This window comes from Barbus barbus, assembly GCF_936440315.1.
Source record: "Barbus barbus genome assembly, chromosome: 31".
Taxonomy (NCBI): Eukaryota; Metazoa; Chordata; class Actinopteri; order Cypriniformes; family Cyprinidae; genus Barbus; species Barbus barbus.
The window spans coordinates 17,608,371-17,630,608 of NC_136759.1; the positions used below are offsets into that span (position 1 = coordinate 17,608,371).

Genomic DNA, 22,238 nt, shown 5'->3' on the forward strand with positions numbered 1-22,238 from the left:
AATGTGAGGATGGGAACATGATGACTTATTTCATGCTTGAGTGAATACTTTTCTCTTTTTAGAGCACTCCATTAGATTTGATTGAGACTGGGAAAGCCCTGAAGTTCCAAGCAGAGCGCCCGCATTTGGTCAGTCTAGGAAGTGGCCGTCTCAGTACAGCCATCACCCTTTTACCCCTGCTGGAAGGTAAGATTATTACATTATTGTGTATTTATACTATACTTTTTCAAGAGGTTTGCGCTGTTACATCTCCATCTTTACAAACTTTGGGGGAAACAAGTGGAAAGTTCTAAAAATATGGTCCAATAATGCTATTGTATGAGATGGTCAAATCCCCTGTGTCACCTCTGTGCTGTGATTGAAAAGCCAGCAACCTGACTCTGAGCCTCAAGCAGCATGGGATCTTTTAAAACACACTCTCTTAATTAGAGAAGCCCTTTCCTTCATCAACCACCCACCTTCATCTCCACCTACTTACTTTCTCTGACACTGACCAGGCATTCATACCTGTGTCTCTTTTATCAGTGTCCTGTCTGAATTCCTCAGAGACACATGGAATTATCATGAAAGCTTTGAGAAATTACCTTATGAAAAGGGCATGGGAAAATAGGTTTTGAATTCTTTATAATTTGTATTAGTCACTGTGTACTGTTTTAGTATTAAAAACTGATATGCTGGCTTGTGTGATTCATCTCAGGTCACAGGCTTTTATCTCATGCCTGATAACAGATGAGGGTGGACGGGGGCAGATGGGAAGCGGGGTGAGGAATGTAGTTCTGACAAAAAGCAGGCCAACATCGCTGAATTAGCTTTAACATTATAGGCATCACACATTGAAAGATGATATCTATTGTTATAAAGTTTGTCCACTTACAACGTCCAACAGTGTATACAATTATTATTATTATTATTATATATATTTTTTTATTTATTTTTTTCTGTATTTTTTTCCATCATCAAATGATATAGTTTATGTCTAAGGTAAAGTGACTCTAATATAAATATTAAAAAAAAAATTTTTGTGGGGGGGGGGGGGGGGGGGGGTGACTGTTTATAATTTATATGCACAATTAAATCATATTTTTACAGCTGCTTTTTTGGTGCATCATTTCAGAACTTGAATCACAACCTTTTGATCACACATCACATGTCTCATATTAATATCAAGTTCTTTACTAATAATTTTATCTGAAAAAAAAAACAATTATTAGGGGCCAGATTGTTAGGGTCCTTAACTTTAAAATACTTACGCAATACATTTATCAGTATAGTTATGCAATAAATTGATCAAAATTGACAGTAAGGCATATTTATAATGTTAGAAAAGATTAAAATGCTGTTCGGTTGAAAATTTTTATTCGACAAAGAATCCTGAAAAATAATTGTATCATGGTTTCTGCAAAAATATTAGGCAGCGCGATTGTTTTCAACATGGAAAAGAAATGTTTCTTGAGCATCAGATTGTCAAATTAGAACGATTTCTGAAGGATCGTGTGACACTGAAGACTGGAGAAAAGGCTGCTGAAAATTACATTGAAATTAAATTACATTTTAATTAGTATTACTGATTTTACCGTATTTTTGATCAAATAAATGCAGTCTTATTGAACATACAGTAAGAGAATTCTTTCAAAAACTTTAAAAATCCTTTTAACAGTAATGCATGTAAACGTTAAACAGACACAAACTGCCTGGGTTTTCATTGACTGCTAACACCTGAGTACTTTTGCAACTAGAAACTTAGGACATGTTGTCTGAGAGCAAACAATCTTTGAAATCAACATCCTGTGGGGGTTGTTTGTTTTAGGCAGGACCACTCTGGGTCACGGAGCCATGGACATCAACATCCAAGGCCCAGGAATCACAGCTCAGCACTGCTTCATTGAAAACAAGGCAGGACTCATCACTCTGCACCCCTGTGGAAACCAATGTAGCATAGACGGACTACCAGTCACCAAACCTGTGCGCCTGTCTCAAGGTAAACAACCACATTGTACCTTTCGTTCATTTACAAAAGTCCAATCCTTCAGATCTTCATCCAAATCAAATACAGTTTTCTGCAGCATCAACCAGATTAAAAATTCAAACATGATTCTTAAGTGTAAAATCTCTTATGAAAGGGATTCATTGCACCCAAACCGAAAGAAAGTCCACCCCTCCTCTGTGTCTTTTGTCTGAGGGAACAATTTGACTAAACAGGTTGGGGGGAGGGGTGTGTTTTGGGTAATCTTCATTGTGCCAGCTTCTAGTGTGTCACTATTGTTCGATACGTTTGCTCTGAAATATTCAGTTTGAGGTTCAGATTAAGAGCCTCATTTAGCCCAACCCATGATTTGTTATCTTATAGCCTATGTGTAGAGTCATAAAAGAGCAGGAACCTGTGGAAAGAATGTTAAATGCAAAAACTGAAACAGAAACCCCCCTCTGACATGCAGAGATTGGAGGCTCTGACTCAGGGGTGAGCAATTACACCTCCTCCTTTCCCCATCCCTTATCTGAGAGGGAAATTAGTTGCACCAGTGACGGAGGCAGCTGTTCAACTTTACCACCCATCGCTACGAGAGCGTGCAGGGGTTCAATGACTTCAGAAGTGCTCGGATACAATACAGCACCTCTGGGTTGCCGTTCGCTGGACAGGATTATATTTCTGTGACTGGAGATATATGGTTTATAGTGGGAGACTCCTCACTACGACTGCGTACGGTGGACACTTATTTCAAGTTAACGATAAAGAAATCCGTTAAAGGATGGGGAATAATTGATGGATACTCTATGAACAAAGGATTTATACGACAAAGCAAGTCAGTCTCTGCATGCTACAGCTGTAGTATAAAACCATGTGCTTTCCCATTTAAAGGGACAGATAGGATGTTGCCTACAGATGGAATGGGAAGTTGATCATTTGGATTTAAAAGTAAGTGTATGAGGACCTAATACATTTGTTTTGGTGTGAATATTCCAAAAAGATATTTTAAAGCAACATTTTTCTCAGACACAAGCTCTCAGTTATGAAAGTTCACTTTACTGTAGTATTACCACGTTATAGTTTTTGAAAGAAATGTATACCTTTTTTCAGCAAGGCTGCGTTAAATTGATTAAAAGCGCAGTATATACATTTATAATGTTATAAAAGCAATCTATTTAAAAATATGCTCTTCTTCTGAACTTTCTATTCATCAAAGAATCTTGTCAAGTCACAGTTTTATCAAAAATATTAAGCAGCACAACTATTTTTAATATGATTTTTTTCTTGAGGAGCAAATCCTGTGACACTTAAGATGGGCAAAAATTTAGCTTTGCGTTACAGGAATAATTTAAAATATTTAAATAGAAGTTATTTTAAATTGCAATAATATTACTGTTTTTACAGATATTTTAATGAAATAAATGCAGCCTTAAGGCCCTTGCACACTGAGTCTGAAATTTTCGTATGCGTTTTTTTTTTCGTATTCGCCATCCTTTCCTATCAAAATGCTTGCTACGGATGCGAAAATGCAGAAAATCTAACCTGATCCAATTTTTTTTTTTTTTATGATGGACGAAAGTTTCGGAGGAAGTGTGTAATCGTGATTGACACAATGTGAGGTCGTATTTATTTTATAACGTACGAAAATTTCGGACTCCGTGTGCATTGACCTTTAGTGAGCATGTGAGACTTCTTTAAAAAAATCCTAAAACAAACCAGTTACACATGAATACAAGATAAGTATAAATACACTAACATGAATAAAATATCATAATATGTGTATACACAGGGTGCATAACCCACAATAAGCCTGTGCAGATCTTGCAGAGAGGTTTCCTCTTGCATGTTTGCAGGGGCATGAGTGTGTATATAGTGTTACACTTCTATTCCTGGCCAATGTGACCCAAGAGTGCTGCTAATCCTGTTTCTATGCAGCCCTTCCTCATTCTCCACACACTGTTTGCTCAGTCTGACTATCCACACATGCTTTTATTTGTCTTCAACGTATATTGGCAACCCTGCTGGAAGAGTTGAGGGAAAGATAAGGGGATTTTTCCTTATTATTCTGCTTTAAGTATCCTGTCGCCACCATGTTCACTTAACCTCCATAGCTTGAGTCATGTTTGAACTAAATGTAAAACCATCTGCTCGAGAGAGGTTTGTCCAAGTCTTGTCAATGGCATGCACATTTTGCATGCAGAATGATCCATTACAATGCATTTTCACAGCCTTCACGTGATATAAATCATTTTTATTTTTATCTTCGGCACACATAAGCTGCACCACGTATGGCTGTGAGCCACATGCTTTCTGGAATGTGTGGTACTGGGTAAAGGTTAGAATGAAATACTGGTTTGCTTAGGTTTTTGACCTTTCCAGGCGCAGTAAAACCAAAATACCGTGGCAACCGTTGTGCGTTCTTTTTGGCATCTCTGTCTTGACGTCTTCTGTCCTCTGTTCACATCGCTGTGCTTTCAGTTGGAACGGTTTGAGACCCGTGACTCACCACATTCTATATCCTACCAGCTTTATTGATATCTAAACTATAATGCAATAATTTATGCAATGGGTTTGACACAGATCCAGCACTCTCATTTTTACTGATAATGCATCAGGCAGATCTGTACTGCTCTGTTATCTGTGGTTTTGGAGAGTGAATAGTGTGAAGAGTTCTAGTCAAAAACTACCAAACTTTATATGCACTCTCTGTGATATAACAAGCCAGGATATTTTACTTCATCTCTGAGTCACTGGCGTCTCTTTTAGAAGAAATTTGAACTCATCCCACTATATCTGTGATGCACCACTGGGTTGGTGCTACAGAAAGGTCATCTGTTTTTGTACTGGTTTCATGTGTTAGAAAATGAAGAGACCGGGCATTTTAAAACACTTTAGAAAGCTGGTACTTTTTATTAAGCCTCATGTTCTTTATGGGGTCTAAAAGACCCCGAGTGTTTTTCTAGCTCATAAAACACACTTAACATTGAACGGTAAAGATCGATGCTTTATAAAATGTAAAAAAAACTGTATAAAATATTTATAAAACGCAGAACATTTTTTATATTTGGTTTCGCAGAGAACACAATTATAAACATGAAAAAATAAAACTAAACATGTAATTTACTTTTGTATTATTTATACAATGTATTATTTAAATATATTGTATGTAATATGATATACCCCACCTGTTTATCGTATTCAATGCATTCCGATACAATATATATAATGCAATATTGAGATAAAAAGGAAAAAATTCAGTTTTATGTTATATATATATATATATATATATATATATATATATATATATATATATATATATATATATATATATTAAATAACTATTAACAATAATATTTTTGAATTATTTTATATATTGTTATAAAACGTATAAGTAATATATTGGGAATAATTTATAATAATATTTAAATGCATAATTTTAATACATAATGTTGCAATATTATATACCGCACCTTTTTTATGTAATGTATTTAGATGCATTATATACAGTATGATACATAAAATATTGAATTAAAAAAAAAAATTAATTTAATATTATATTTTTATTTATAATTAATTATATAATAACAACATTACTTAATTACATTGTATTATATGTAGTTATAAATAATGTTAATGATTTTATATATAAATAATACATTTTGCACATAGATAATATATTATAAATAAAATATAATAATGCATTTAAATAGACCGTATGTAATATATGTACCACCCATTTATTTTATTAGATTTTAATGTATTTAGATGCATTAAATTAAAATAAATACAAAATTAATAGTGTGGAATAAATACAAAAAGTATTTCAATTTATAGGAAGCTAAATAAGATGATGGAATAAAAAGCTTTAGTAAAGAAAGTGCAAAGCCTTATTATATTAAAAAATAACCTCCACTGCTGTGTCATTTATTACTTCTCAGGTGAAATTGGCATGGATACACCTGCACTTTCTTTAATGAGTTTGCTTTCTCAGAGTGCAGCTATGGCTGTTGTAGAGGAACGGCTCATCTGAGAGCGGTGGGGAATCAATCTCTCTGATTAATGTCGGGGAGACTGGCGGTGCATGGGGAACAGCCACTCTCCTGTTGTGCTTTCCAGATTCACGCGCCTCTCCCCACTCTTTGTCAATCAGCAGTGAGGCCTGTCTTCTTGCAAATGGCCTCATGAATTTGATTTCAAAATGGCTCTTAGACATGCTTTGCTGAGGATGACATCTATGACAAGGAGAGGTTATTTAGTGGTTCTGCTCTTCAGAGCAGGCCACACAGTTCTGGAAAATGTGTCTTATTTCAACAGAAATTAAAAAATTTGTCATCAGTATGCTTTATACTTTGTTTTAGCAATATTTCTGTGGTAATACAAAGTGGCTGCAGATGCACAGCAGTGGTGTTGAAATAGGGATATTTACTAGGATAAATTAAGTTTTGTCAGTTCATGATTTCTAAAATTGCTTTGTTTTACTATTTGGAGAAAAGTATTGGACTAAAAGTATACATTTTCTTATTTAAAATGTATTAACGTAAAAGTCAACAACATTTTTATACTAGAGTGAAGTATAAATGTTGGCTACTGTATTTAAGGACAGCAACAAAGTGTTTGTGCTTCTGCACCTCTGTTCATAAATGTGTTCAAAGGACTTCATTGAAAGCACCATGAAAGCACATCCATACCTGTGGAGATGACCAGCATCCACCAAGAATATCTGTGTTAAAAGTATCCATAATGACTGGCAGAGAGAGAGGCCGTCTATAAACAGATAGCAGGGGAAACACCGTCCCTGTTTATCTTTGGATTTTAGCACTGTTACATAGGGCTGTGCAATTAAGTCAAATTCAATTATCATGCGCATCTCGTCAGTAAAGCCGGTTCAGTGATTGGCAGTAAATCGCCATCACCTGCTTTCAAATGGAGCGGCAATTACTACACAGAGCCGTAGTTCACCAACAAGATATCGAATCGCCTTCGATTATGAGCATGAAATTGCCTAGCTTGACAGTGAATTACGGTTCTGTGTAGTAATTCCCGCTCCATTTGAAAGCAGGTGATGGTGATTAACTACTAATAAAGAAACCGGCTTTACTGACTAGATGCGCATGATAATCGAATTTGATTAATTGCACAGCCCTACTATTACATTTCCAAACTCAGTGCCCCCCTCAAAACAGAATCATCTGTGAGTGTGGGCGGTTTGTTGTGCTTGACGTCCATGAATAATCCTTTCAAGTAAAATATAAGTTTCTTTGAATATTGTAAATGGGTGGCATTCAGGAGCTGCTGGCAGCATGTCTGAAATGCATGGCGGCAGGAGCATAGATTGATAGATAGATTCCCTCCTCAGCAGGTGTGATTCTTGGCTCATGTATTTTTCCTTGTGTGCTGTAGTGTTGTCTGATGTGCTAGATTACCCTCTATCGCTGCACTTCATAAATCTACTTCCAGACTCTTCACTTAGCATTGTGGGTAAATCCATCAACCTTTGTGGCGCCGAAGTGGCCAGTCTGAGGAAATCGAATGAATTTTTACTGACTGCTAAAGTGCAGGTTGGTCGTTTACTGTAAACTATATTTCTTCTCCATGAGACATTCAGTGTGTATCATATTAACGTCTGTGATATTACTGTACTTAGTTTGACACCATGGGAAATTCTTGTTTCACTGTTGGTATTAGTCTATCAATCATTTCCTGCATGCCAAGACTACTAAGCACAGACCCTTTCACTTTCTGCCACACATAAACAAAGACTATAAACAACTACGTGTTTCTGTGAAATGATGCAATGAAAAAAGCTTACAATAATGTTCAGCCACTTCTGGTTTGAACCTTTCTCTTCATAATGATATAAAGCAACTGATATACATAAAGACAGCTGAAATATGCTTGACTGGTAATAATGGTTCAAATAGTTCCCTGTTAACTCGTAAGGGTAAAGATGCTAAGGTCTTTTCCCGCTGTGTATTGATAAAATTGCAGTCTGAGCTGGAGCACATTTGAGTTCTGCACGCTCTTGTTACATATGTATGTATGTGTATGTGTATGTGTATGTGTATGTGTATGTGTATGTGTATGTGTATGTGTATGTGTATGTGTATATATATATGTGTGTGTATGTATATGTATTTATATTTATATATATGTATATATATTTATATATATTTACGTATATATATGTATATATGTATGTGTATGTATGTATGTATATGTATATGTGTGTGTGTGTATATATATATATATATATATATATATATATATATATATATATATATCAATTCTTGCACCGCTCTTGTTTAACTTGTATATGCTCCCACTAAATCAGATAATGAGGAAGAACCAAATTGCCTATCATACCCAGATTTACCTAGCCTTATCTCCAAATGACTACAGCCCCATTGACTCCCTCTGCCAATGCATTGATGAAATTAACAGTTGGATGTGCCAGAATTTTCTTCAGTTAAACAAGGTGAAAACTGAAATCATTGCATTTGGAAACAAAGATGAAGTTCTCAAGGTGAATGCATACCTTGACTCTAGGGGTCAAACAACTAAAAATCAAGTCAGAAATCTTGGGGTGATTCTGGAGACAGACCTTATAGTTTCAGTAGTCATGTCAAAGCAGTAACTAAATCAGCATACTATCATCTCAAAAACATTGCAAGAATTAGATGTTTTGTTTCCAATCAAGACTTGGAGAAACTTGTTCATGCCTTTATCACCAGCAGGGTGGATTACTGTAATGGTCTCCTCACCGGCCTTCCCAAGAAGACCATTAGACAGCTGCAGCTCATCCAGAACGCTGCTGCCAGGATTCTGACTAGAACCAGAAAATCTGAGCATATCACACCAGTCCTCAGGTCCTTACACTGGCTTCCAGTTACATTTAGGATTGATTTTAAAGTACTTTTACTCGTTTATAAATCACTCAATGGCCCAGGACCTAAATATATTGCTGATATGCTCACTGAATATAAACCGAACAGACCACTCAGATCATTAGGATCGAGTCCGTTAGAAATACCAAGGGTTCACACAAAACAAGAGGAGTCTGCTTTTAGCTATTATGCAACCCGCAGTTGGAACCAGCTTCCAGAAGAGATCAGATGTGCTAAAACATTAGCCACATTTAAATCAAGACTCAAAACTCATCTGTTTAACTGTGCATTTGTTGAATGAGCACTGTGCTATATGTCCCAACTGACTGCAATAAATCTTAGGTATAATCATTTTCTTTAAATTTATTTTAAATCATTTTCTATATCATTTTAAAATTCCTTGTTTTTATTATTTTTATTTCCATGTTTTTATTGATTTTAATGTCTATTTCACTTTCTTTTATGTAAAAGCACTTTGAATTACCACTGTGTATGAAATGTGCTATATAAATAAACTTGCCTTGCCTATATATATATATATATATATATATATATATATATATTATATATATACATAGATAGATACGTTTTGATACAGTATGGTATAATAGATATGATATAGCATTATAGATATGATACGATACAATGCACTACACTACATATAATACGGTACAATAAATACAATACTGGTCAAAGTTATTTTGAAGAGAAACCCCCTCTAAACTCAATGTATCCAATAACAGTATTTTGCCTTTACTAAACCAGCACAAGCACCATAGGCTCTGATCTGATGGAGCACATGATGTGATTTGAGAATACTACACAAGTCATTTTGGAGTTTTGAAACCTTTTTGTCTTACAGCTGTGCAGATGAATTGGACAAGCTTGCTTGCCATCACAAGCACATTTACCACATTACTCAATTAGCTGCTGTGCATCATTTTTAATGGTACATTTTTACAATGACTAATTTGAGCACAAAGCATGTAGCGCAAAATAGGAATCAGTGAAGCTGCTGTCGCATGTGAGTTTGTTATTTGGTGCTGCTGCTTGTCAATAATGATTGAGCTGGTAGGCGGATCGTGCTGATGCAGCGGATGCCACAGTTATTGTCTGTAAAAACACTCAAAAATGATTCCAACAAGGCAAAAAACAGGACATGCAGGAAACGTCTCGCTGATGTGGTTTACACCACAGACCTCAATATACTGTTATTTCAATATGAGCAAGCATGTAAACAAGTCTGTTAATTAAAATGCTACTATAACTTTGTTCAACACATGTGCTTTGTTTTAATTTTCTTGTTTCATTTCACCTTCTTGTCTTTGAATTTGCAAGCAGAGCATGTCAAGACTTGAACAATCCTAGAAGAGTCTTTTTATGACAACAACCACCATCAGTTAACAATCCTCATTCTTCTATTCAGTAACAACATGAAAGAAAACACGTCTATGTGAGAATACCATTTAAGCACACGATTTAGTTTACTACAGAGGATCTTAGTTTTCTTTGTGTGCTCTAATCGTACCTTGCCTTGTCAGAACCTGAGGGGTAATCAAATGTTCTGCCTGGAACAAAAGGGCATCTGGCACTCTGCATTCATCACACATCTGCTCCGGCTGGAAAGGTTTCCATGAGACCTTTACCTACCTTGAATAAAAACGGTGATTGGCCAGATTAGCTCTGGCAGTTTAATATAGCAAAATAACTTTTTTTTTGCATTGTTTTGTGGAACAGGGATTACGATTAGAATGTGTTTTTTTTTTTTTTTTAGATCACTTATATTGGCCAATATGTTAGCGATAGTAGAGCAGAATTTGTAAATCTGTTTTTCATTTTATTTTACGTGAGATTACAATGTAATTGTATACATAAGTGGTGTTTTCTTTATATATGCTTTATATATTATGATAAACAAATTTATAGATTTTCCATCAGTGACAATAAAGCATTTTCTGTATATGCCTCTCAATTAAAGCCAACATGAAGCAGCATTCACAAGTAATAAATGCCAAATAAGAAAACCACTAATTAATTATATATTACATGAATTCAGTCGCTTTCTGCATAAGCAAAGATAATGAATTAAGAGAAATGCATTGCTCAGAAATGAGAATGCACAGATAAATATACAATATCAATATATATTCAATATTGACTTTTTAAATCACTAATATTGGCCAATATGGTACCAATTTATATACAAATAAGTCAATATATAAGGCAAGACAAGATCGGATCCATTGAAAATTGTTTTATTTGTTTGAAATGATCGTTATATGACAGATGGTTGCATGGTAATAAAGATATCATTCACTATAAGTCCAGGAAAACATGTGTTTGCAAGGTAAATAGAGTTAATTTAGATCTCATGTTGACTAACTGGCTTCACTACCAGCATTTGGCTTGTCTATGTTTCCCCTCACTCAGCAAGCCAGGAGTCTGATCCGACACCACAGTGTGAGATGTTCCTGCTTGTTCATGTAAAACGGGGGCAAACATTCCTTTCCGCCTCCGTACCTCTCACACAGTGGTACGAAACTGGTCTAAAACTGCCAGGATCCTAGTCAAGATCATTTGAAATACTTCTTCAGGCATATATGTTTGATGCATTTTCATGCTCAGCTTCATTAAAAGTGGTTTTGCTTTGTGTGCAGGCTGTATGCTGTGTTTCGGCCAATCTGCCTTTTTCCGTTTCAACCACCCCGAAGAGGCTTTCCGAATGAAAAGCATGATGCCTGAGGGAGGACAGACAGCCAGTTTGAAAAACTGGGCTCACACAGGTAATGCAATATCCCACAGGAGAGCACACCTCAACTGTGGCATGAATTATCCAACGCTTACCACAACACACTCAAAGACTGTTTTGTGCAGGATGTCATTTGTGTGGAAAATACATACCTGTAGAACCTCAAAAGCTTATTTTTGTACTGTCTGAAATCATAATACAGAAGAGCATTTGTGATATTACACACTCTGTTGCATATAGATGCCTTATATGTATATATCATGTTTAAAAATAAACAAACATGCAGTATTACATCTGTAAGTGCTATAAAATTTACAAAGGGGCCATTTATGCAGATTTGGTCTTATAGGGTGTTGCCACATGACTGAATGGCAATGTTTGTTTTAGTAGTACAGGTAGTGGCTTTCAGCTGGGCCTTACTGCATTTCCGTTTCTAACTGTTAGCAATGCAAGCCTGCCTGGGTCCTGAGTTGCACCATGCAACTTTTATGAGGAGCTCATTCCTGTGGGACTCCTGACAGAGCGCTCTACATCTTCCACTCCCACTCACAGTGCTACACAGCAGCCAATGTTTAAACAGAGCACATTTACAATATGTATTGAGTTGTTTTCCTGTTGTGTGGCAGAAAAGGACAAGTATAGCATGTGAACACAGCTGGTGCAGTGTATTTCCTGAGCTGGCAATAAATTATCTCCACCATGAAAGACATTATTTTTGCAAACAACAACCTGCTGCATTCCCGTTCAATATTTATTTATTTTTTTAAATATTTTCCCAGTGCCTTAAAGATGTGAAACTACATACCTAAAATAATTGTTTTAGCTGGCTCTATAAATCAGTCTTTAAACAAATTCTAGATGCCAAAAGCACATGGACAGCTTTATGCCTTTTGTACAAGAGCTTAGATACATGCACCTTAAAGGGATAGTTCACCCAAAAATGAAAATTCATACTCATCCTAAAGTTGCCAAACAGTAGCTGGTAGCCGTTGACTTCCATAGTATGGAAAAATATGTTATGGAAGTCCATGGCTACCAGCAACTGCCCAGTTATCAATATTCTTCAAAGTATCTTCAGAAGATTTTTCTTTTGGGGGTGGGCTATCCATTTGTACATAAGGCATGAATATAAAGCTGTCCATGTGCGTTTAGCAACTGATATTTGTTTATAGACTGATTTATAGAGGAAAAGAAACCCCCCTTCACACGTTCTCTGTGCCAGAGCTATTTCCTCATCCATCTCTCTTCCAGTCCAGACAGCTTTGTTGGCCATGCTCTGCTTATTTAAAGTTGAGGGGTATCTTTAACAATATCTATATTTATCTCACCACCCACCCTGCTCTCCAATCCCCTCCTCACTGTTCCCCTCATATCCTCCCAATATCCGGCAGCCTTGTTTCCACACAGTAGGTCTGCTTGATGTTCTTGATGATATTTCGGTATTACTCAGAGAAGCGAACAAGATATGAACAGATATGCTTTTATTGCTGTGTCTGTCTACATGATCCCACTTATTACTTGGCAACTAAAAATAAATTATTATATAATATTTAGTGCTTTCAAGCGAAAAGTTTTTGTTGACATTATATATGTGTGTGTACTGTGTATATTTATTTTGTATAAATAAATACACATACAACATATATTTTGAAAATATGCACATGCATTTACATATATACTGCATATCAGCTGCCAGTTTAGAAATTCTCATTTAAAATATTTTGAGAATAAAATAAACTTTTTTTTTTAATTATTTAAACTTTCACTTCAGTGTCCGTGTGAATTTATCTTCAAAATGTGCACTGTCGCTTTAAGAATATAGGCCCCGCCCCGTACAGCCAGCAGTCAGTCACATCAGCACCGTGGACAGGGGAGGGAGGGGGACTCAGCCATGGTGTAGCGGCGCCAGGCTCACCAAGCCCGGCTGGAATATCTCATCTGCGGCGTTTTATACTCCTGCCTGGGTACCGTGTGGCCGGTGCAGCTGGCCTTGTTCAAGAACCGGAATGCGGGAGCCGTACTTTTGATACTGAGGTCGGTTATGGGTGATAAACCAAGCGCAGTGGCTTAGCGTTTCCACAGGCGTGTTCTCATCTGTAAGTACTGATCGTTATAGAGGCTGTATGTGTCAGATCAGCATACGGACATACTGTATGTAGCATATGTATCCATTTATAGTAGCTACTTGTCACGTTGACATGTATCTTTTTGTCACATGAAAGGTCTTTCTCAGTAATCATTGTATCTATGTGCTTGTGCTTTCTTGAAACCGTTTCTTTTTCAGTGAGATTTAAATGGAAAATTGAGCCAGAAGCATCGTCAGCTGCTTTGAATTATTTCTAAACCACAATGACTATAAAAAATAATAATTAACAACACTTGGAAAGGGGGTTGTGTTTTATGCATTATTTGTGAGGAGTTTGAAAAGAGAGTGTTTTGTAATCAGGAGAGATTTGTGGCATAGACACGCAAACACTGAGCTGGCAAGAGCAAGATTGATCAAGTTTTGGATGTTGTGAAATCAGTTCTGTGACTGACTCAGAATCTTATGTATACGTCCATATATTACTTATGTCTTATGTATATATAGCATGCGGATGCAGTGTTAAATCGTTTATATCTGGTGTGTTATATGAAAAATAATAATGTTCTGATGCATTGAGGGGGAAATAGTAAATTGGGCATTACTTTTTTTAAATATAGTGGATTAGACCAGAGGTTATCAAGCTTTTGTGATGCCAAGGCCTTCCAAATATGATTACTACTGTTCCTAAAATATAAAATCAGCTTTGTGTTTCATGTATACAGGCCCATGTGTACTGACTGAGAAACATAATTAGCATCATATTGCAAAACGTCTTGTTCAAAATCAAATAATTGGCTTTAGTGTTGTAATTCTACTAAAAGCAAATAAATAATTTTAAGTTGATATTTCCACTATTAGACTAATGTTATATGTTTAAACTTGAGGATAAGTATTTTCAATTAAATTTTATTTTGAATTTAATAAAATTTATTTGAACTGAATTGCTTTTCACAATAAAAATAGTTCCAAAGCAGATTTACAGAGATTTTACAGCCCCCTAGCTCCCAATTGCAGCCCCCCTGGGGTTTCCTGGACCCCAGTTTGAAAACCACTGGTTTAGATAATGACCATTTTTACTTTGTAGGTCTGTCTCAGCAGATGAACCATTTACATTGGACATGGTCAGTTGCCTGAGAGATAGACTGAATTACCAGCGGGGCACTCTGTGATTTAGGTATATGAGCACATATTCATTTGACGTTTATCCTCTCAGGCTGGAGCCTGGCAGACTTTCTCTCTGAATTTCCATTTGGTAACCACTATTTCTACATGAGCATTCATCTTCTGCGGGTTTGGCAGCAGTGTTAAGCTTGGAGGCTGTTGAATGGGGCTAATGGATTAAATGCATCTCTGCAGTGCCAAAAGAGCTGCAGGTACTTGCATTAAAAGCTCAGGTAGTACTGAGGATAATAGTTGGGGTTAGGTGGGGTGAAGAAGCAAAATGCATCCACTTACTCATAAGTGCTTCTCCTGTTTTCTGCTCTCTGTTGGGCTCAATATCAGTGATGGGAATTCTGAATCATTATTGAGAATCGATTCTTTCGAATTGTTTCAGTTAACTAGTCCAGCATTTTTATTTTTTTTTACATCACAAAGCTGTCATCACATGGTCCCTAGCATTTTGACATTGCATGGTCAAGTTGCTAGGGCACCGCTTTGATGGTGCCGCCAGGTCGCTCCGCTAAGATTGTGTTTTTATCTACTTTTTTTTACTTAGTTTTACTTTCTCTTTTTACACATCTCACGTCGGCGCTGATCACCTATAACAAAGAAACACTTTTGGACATTGGAAACCGCTACACCAACCTGTTTCAGGACACTTTATCCAGGAATCCAGTATGGCCTCCGGAGATTCTTCGGAACGCAGAGATGAACAATAACCCCCCGAGGTGAAGGATCAAGAAACACCCCGGGAAACTCGCTGGGATTTGAGAGAGACTCAGGAAAAGGGCTCACAGTCCTCTTCCGAGCATTCTGCTCGCAAATGTCCAATCCTTGGAGAATAAGATGGACGATCTTAGAGCCAGGATTAGTTTCCAACGGGACATTAGGGACTGTAACATCCTTTGTTTGTCAGAAATGTGGCTTTCGTCCATGGTCCCGGACACTGCTGTAATGCCAAGTGATAACTTCTCTGTTTTTCGGACGGACAGAACAGCAGAGGGCTGTAAATCCAGGGGTGGAGGAGTATGTTCCTGCTCGCCTCATCTGGAACATCTTTCCATTATTTGCTGCCCATTTTAGCTGCCCTGGGAGTTTTCATCGATCATTGTTACTGCTGTATACATTCCACCACAGGCAGACACCTGCTTGGCTTTGTCTAAGCTTCACGATGTGCTCAGCGGCTACAGTAACAAACATCCTGACGCTGCCTTTATCAATGACTCTCGACGGATGTGGCAGGGACTGAGGACCATCTGTGTCTTCGGAAACGAATCCTCCGCGGAGGTGAGAGCAGATCCGTTGCTGGCCGACGAGTTAAACACCTTCTTCGGCCGTTTCGATTGCAACGGCGGCGGCGCGTCTCTGCCGTCCAGCGCGTCAGGGAGCAGCAGGCAGAGCAGCGATGATCCTGTAATCACCGTGTCAGAGGATGAGGTTCGGAGGGCGCTAAAGAAAGTGAATGTCAGGAAAGCAGCCGGACCTGATGGGATAACCGGCCGTGTTCTGAGGTCCTGCACCGATCAGCTCGCTGGTTTGTTCACGTCTATCTTTAATGAGTCCCTTGCTACCTCCGTGGTTCCCACCTCATTTCAAAATGATAATCATAATCCCTGTGCCTAAGAACAATAAACCCTCTTGCCTGAATGACTATCGCCCAGTTGCCCTCACATCTATAGTCATGAAGGTTTTTGAGAGACTTGTAAAGAGCCACATCTGCTCCTCCATGCCTGATACTTTGGACCCTCTTCAGTTTGCCTATCGCCCAAACAGATCTACGGACGATGCCATCTCTCACGTCCTCCACTCTTCCCTCACACACTTGGAACAGCAACAATGGGAATTATGTAAGGCTGCTATTCATTGACTATAGCTCAGCTTTCAACACTATAGTCCCCATCAAGCTGGCTTCTAAACTCACAGACCTTGGCCTAAACTCCTCACTCTGTGACTGGATTCAAGACTTCCTCACCGGCAGACCTCAAGTGGTGAAAGTTGGCCAGTTCACCTCAAACTCCATCACCCTGAACGTAGGAGCCCCACAGGGCTGTGTCCTGAGTCCCCTGCTCTACTCTCTCTACACGCATGACTGCGTGTCCTCTCATAGATTGACATCTATTATCAAATTCATTGATGATACTGTGGTTCTGGGCCTCATCTCCAACAACGATGAGACCGCATACTTGGATGAGGTAGAGAGACTCACATCATAGTGCCAGGAGGTCTCTCTCTGAATGTGAGCAAAACTAAAGAGCTGATCATGGACTTTAGGAAGAGACAGCAGCAGTTATACTCTGTATAATTGTGTATGTGACGAATAAAAATCTTGAATCTTGAAGTAAAGATATATGAAAGCACACATAGTGGTTTTACTATGGGTTTTCTATTAAGTTTAAGTGGTTTGAAACCTAAATATTATTAGCATTTATATGAAACAATAATAAATTCACTTACTTTTTGGGGGCTGAAGCTTTTATAAAAGCTGTTTATTGAAACAAAACTCTTTCATTATAATGGTAACATTTTTGCTATACGACTAAAGTGACTTACTTTTTGCCCCATCAGTCAAATCCTTAAATCTTGTCCAACTACTCATTATCAGCTTGTGCATTATTTTGAAAAAAAAAACTGTTCTCCAGTGATTTGGAGAGTTGTTGACTAAAAATCCGTTCAATCTTATGTATGTAATCATTCAGACAGGTTTTGTGAACCATTTCTACTGATTCAGGAGAAAGATGTGTTCATTAATTAATTACAGCTAAACCTTAACTGTTCTAAAATATATGTATTTTGATTTTTGTATATGGCAAAGGCTTATGACTGTTATCTTTTCTTTCAGATTCTGAGAACCTGGTCAATGGGAACCACTCGTCAGGAGCGCCAAAATCTCACTTGGTCTCCAACGAGAGAGTGCGCCCTGAACACAGTGCCATCGTCAGTTCCATTGAGAAGGACCTTCAGGACATTATGGACTCATTAGTCATGGATGACCATCAGCCCTCTTCCTCTGAGTCAAAGAAGCCCTCTGGTCAGCCCATCTCCCAGTCTCCCTTGTCTCCCATGTTAAATGGAGGGGGGCGCTTCCTTCTCTCACCCCCAACGAGCCCTGGTGCTATGTCTGTGGGCTCCAGTTATGAGAATACCTCTCCTCCTTTCTCTCCTCTCTCATCCCCATCCGCTGCCAGCAGTGGTAGCTACACCAGTCCATCTCCGAGTGGTTGTCAGGACCAGCTTCACACGCTTCCTCCTGTGCCAGTGAGGTCTTCTAGTTACAATTACACCAGCCAGCCACCCATACCTCAGCCACGGACCATACTGCCCAGCTATTCCGGTGGCAACAGTGGGCCAAAGGTGCCTGAGAGTCCCAGACTCCAGCGAAAAGCCCTTTTAGAAGCACCGCCAAGCCCAAAGCCAAGTCGTAGGGGGTTGAACCAAGACAGCTCGGTGGCTAAAACCCCAGACAGCCCCATACAGACTCACATTCTGCCCTCAGTCTCAATCTCTACTGCTCCGACTGATCACCCATCTGTCAGTCGGGTTCCAGTTCCAGGTAGTCCCAGACTGACCCCCAAATTCTCCACCGCATCCCCTTCCTCCTCACCTTCTAGTCCTAGAACCAAAACTGCCATTGTTCTCCAGGATCGGCCCTCAAGTCCTTTCCGGGAGCAGCCTCAGCCAGATCGCTCCTTGATCTCTAGCCCCTCTAATCAACTCTCCCCACCCTCGCGATCTTTCCAGCCACCCTTGGACCCCATTGTCCACATCATTCAGGGTGGACCTCCACACCCGCATCCTCGCACATTGCAGCCTCCAGAAAGTCCGCGGCTGGCCCGCAGGAACCTTGAAGGGAGTAGCATGAGGGAGCTTCCTCCTCTTAGCCCCTCTATAGCTCGCAGGGGGGTTCCTGTGCTCCCTGGAGCTCTACCGGGAACCCTGCGGACTCCAGAGAGTCCATCCCCAAGAATGGTGCCAGAGAGTCCCAGACTCAGGCGGAAAGCAGCGTCTCCTACAGAGGAGCCATTCAGCCCTCGTGGGGTGCGTGCTCTTAGTCCTTCACCCACCTCCGGGCTAATGGGGGAAGGCAGTGGACGGAAGGGCAGTTTTGGGAACTCGCTCTCTTCCGCATTCAGCTTGGGTTCTCTGCCTGGGTCGTCGCCCCGATCCAGTCCCAAGAGCCACAGAAAGATGTCAGCGGGCCACAGGGACCTTCGGATGCCTCACCCTGGCATGAGAGAGCGCAAAAATAGCATCACAGAGATCAGGGACAATGAGGATGACCTTCTGGAGTACCATCGGCGCCAAAGAGAAGAACGACTCAGAGAGCAAGAAATGGAGAGGCTGGTGAGTGAGATGCAGTAGCGCCCTTAAAAATGCATGCATTTATGTAGCAAAATATCGGACCAAGTAGGATTTATGAGAAAGCTGTCTTCGCGTATCCACTAAAAACAACCTCAAGACCAAAGTAAAGTGCAGTTAGCTTTGAGGAAATACCTAACATCATTTGATTGTAATGCCCACTTGAAAGCCACATAACAGCATAAAGAATCCTTCTTAGAAATGCTCCCTGTCTCTGTTTGAACATGTCATGTAGAGTGCTGCCTCTGCATGTCTTCCAATGATATGTAAATTGAAAGTTTCTACAGTTAATATTTTCCAGAAAAGCTCCTCAGTGCATACAGATGGCTGAATCTAATCTTAACACACCTAGCAAGCATTAGCAATTGTGCTTTTGGTGAGAATGCAGGACATTTGGAGGAAATGCTACTACACGTCTCAGGCAGAACTGACACACTTACTAATCCGCTGTCGTGCTGAGGCAGAGGGCTCTGATTTTACCATGGCAACCCCATTGTTTGTTGTCTCTTTTACTGAGAGAGACATCTTGGTCCAGTTTGCAGCCCAGAATGAAGCCGCTGAGACAAAGGCCCCTGTGAAGTTTTATGTGTTTGTGTCTCAAACAGTTCTTGTCTGCTTCCCTTGTAATTACCTACTGTAGTTGTGTGTTGCTCTCAGAAAAGGAGGTGATATAACTGAGCGTACAGGGTTATGCTTCAATACTCCCAACAGAGAGAGTATCTGTAGTATGTTATTTGCTAAGCCTGCACAGTTCTAGTATACTCCTAGTGTGCTTTATTTGGCTCTTTGCTAATGAAATGTGCTGGAATAAATGCTGAAAGAATGAGCTACAATAAATGAGCTCAACATGCCAATGACATCATCCTCGCAAATGTGCTTGATCTCCAAAAAGGTTCAGTACAAAATTAGACAAACAAGAAATGACCTTTGGTTCAGACCTTGTTCTGAAATATTTGCAAAATGTCAATTGTAAATAGCAAAGAATGTTTGCTCTGTGAAGAAAGATCAGATGTTCTTTTGAGTTTTCTGACCGTCAGCCATCACATCACTCATTATCAGAAGCCTCTGTCCTGTGAATTGGTATTTTGACATGGTCTGGTGGCTTTTGTGGTCCATTAACAAACAGCACTCATCTGTTCACTAATTTCTGCAGTTCCATACATCATTCGTCAAGCAAGTCTGAATTTCAATAACAATATCAGTGTGATGCATCTGACGTGCGGATCAGCCACGTTGAGCTCATTTGACTGCCCCTTGGCTCCTGCTGAGAAGGAGTGGGACACTGCCTAGCATGACAAGCAGAAATGTGCTCAAGGGAGTGTTGCAGCAGGTTTAGATTTTTTTGGCAGCTGACTGTCATACAGAAGAGGTCAGGCAAAACATCACGTAGGCCTAACATGGCACGGCATAGAACGCATGGCTGCTTCCGGAATCAAGAAGGAGACAGTGGTGTTAGAGCCCTGCATTTCTGCCCGGGCCCGACGGGCCCTGACTTTTTTACACCTGTAGGGCCGGGCTTCGGGCCAATTTTCATGTCATAGTTCAGACGCGGGCCAGGCCTCGGGCCTGTTTTGGGTTTCTCCTTATTTTTATATTGTAGACATCTATCGATTAGTGATGAAAAAAATTGCCGCCAAAATTGCTGTTGGAAACAACACGAGACCGTGCTGCCGCGACTGAGAGCTCGATGGTGTTTAGTGTCCCGCAGCAGTGTGCGCAAGTGACTTCAGCGCAGCTGAATAGTTCAATAGGCTAACGCTTGCTGCAAAACCCCAGCAAACATAACCATGAATGTGTCTGCGGGAAATAGTAAGGAGATATTTGAATTATTTACTAATAAACTAATGTTTTCTGAATCCGTGTCGCAAGGATGAAGTTGCTGATCCTGACTCGCCGTCTCCTCATTAGACGCGCCTTTAGAGAGAAATGCATCTTTATTGATTATGATTAAGATTACAATTTCAATTTTTTTTTATTTCGTTAAGTAATAATTTAAAGCTTTCTATAGATGTATGTATCATGTCTGTGAGGCATGTATTCGCTCAGCTTCGGTTCTCCTGTTAAAGACGGCAGAAAGCGCATCATGTTTGTTTTCTTTGTTTCATAAAAGAACTACCTTTTGTTGATATTGTGAGTGCTCACAAATACAAGTAGACCCTTTACAGTTCCGAATGATGTATTACTCTTACCTTTATCAAAAAAAAAAAAAAATGACGGCGTAGGCTATTTTAATTTGTTTCCACTGAAAGCAATCCAAGTGTTTGCGCTGGTGCCTCCATGTCCTGCAGAGCGCGCTTTGTGGATGACAGCTTGTGGAATGTACCACTCTATGATATAATAGTGTGGCTAAATACCACCTCCACAGAAGAAGATCAATGCCTGCTTCTACATCATTGCCTGTTTAACTTCGCCTTGTGTGTGTAGTATAAATTATGAGAGGCGATCACAGGTCTATGAAGAAACCAAACTATAAAGATGGCTCCGAAGACAAGAAGACGCTGTGCAGTGCCAAGGTTGTGGTAAAAGTCTGTGAACTTTATTTTTAATGATGTGCCAGACCGCGTCAGTAAGAACTCGGTACTTTGTTCACTTCATTTTACTGCGGATTCGTTTACAAACAAAGCGCAATTCCACTCTGGATTTTCAGAAAGATTGAAACTAAAAGATGGTGCTGTGCCAACTATATTGGATCTGACAGTAATGTCGCACCACACAAGTGTGAGTAACTGTTTTTATTACGTGGTCACTATTTCTTTGTCTGTTATTACAGATCGTTTGATATGAGTATTTATGTGTTTTTAGCCTAAAACACAGCAGCGTCCATCTGTGTACGCTGTCAAACATACACAACTATTAGCCAATCATAATAGTGGCCGTTTACTTCTGAGTCTACAGTCTACCATGCCTATTAAAACAGAGCTTTCTGATGATGGGGGTCAAAAACAGGACAGAAAATTGTTTACTTCTAAATTATGTTTTTTGATGTAAAAATCTTGATAACAAGTGGTCCTCAGAGAACCGTACAAAATGATAAAA

The 22,238-nt window shown here is 39.1% G+C and overlaps 1 protein-coding gene across 4 annotated transcripts in view; it reads left to right on the forward strand.

Moving 5' to 3' along the window:
* Positions 1-22,238, forward strand: part of LOC306851587 (pleckstrin homology-like domain family B member 1) — a 76,818-nt gene that overhangs the window by 18,483 nt on the left and 36,097 nt on the right. For 3 of the 4 annotated variants that reach the window (XM_079387946.1, XM_079387947.1, XM_079387945.1), the window contains exons 3-6: positions 63-186; positions 1,808-1,978; positions 11,508-11,633; positions 17,686-19,187. In XM_079387946.1, the coding sequence (XP_079244072.1) occupies positions 63-186; positions 1,808-1,978; positions 11,508-11,633; positions 17,686-19,187 (1,923 nt within the window). Of the gene's footprint in view, positions 1-62; positions 187-1,807; positions 1,979-11,507; positions 11,634-13,450; positions 13,696-17,685; positions 19,188-22,238 lie in introns of those variants that run through there. The other variant, XM_079387948.1, reaches the window with a different exon arrangement.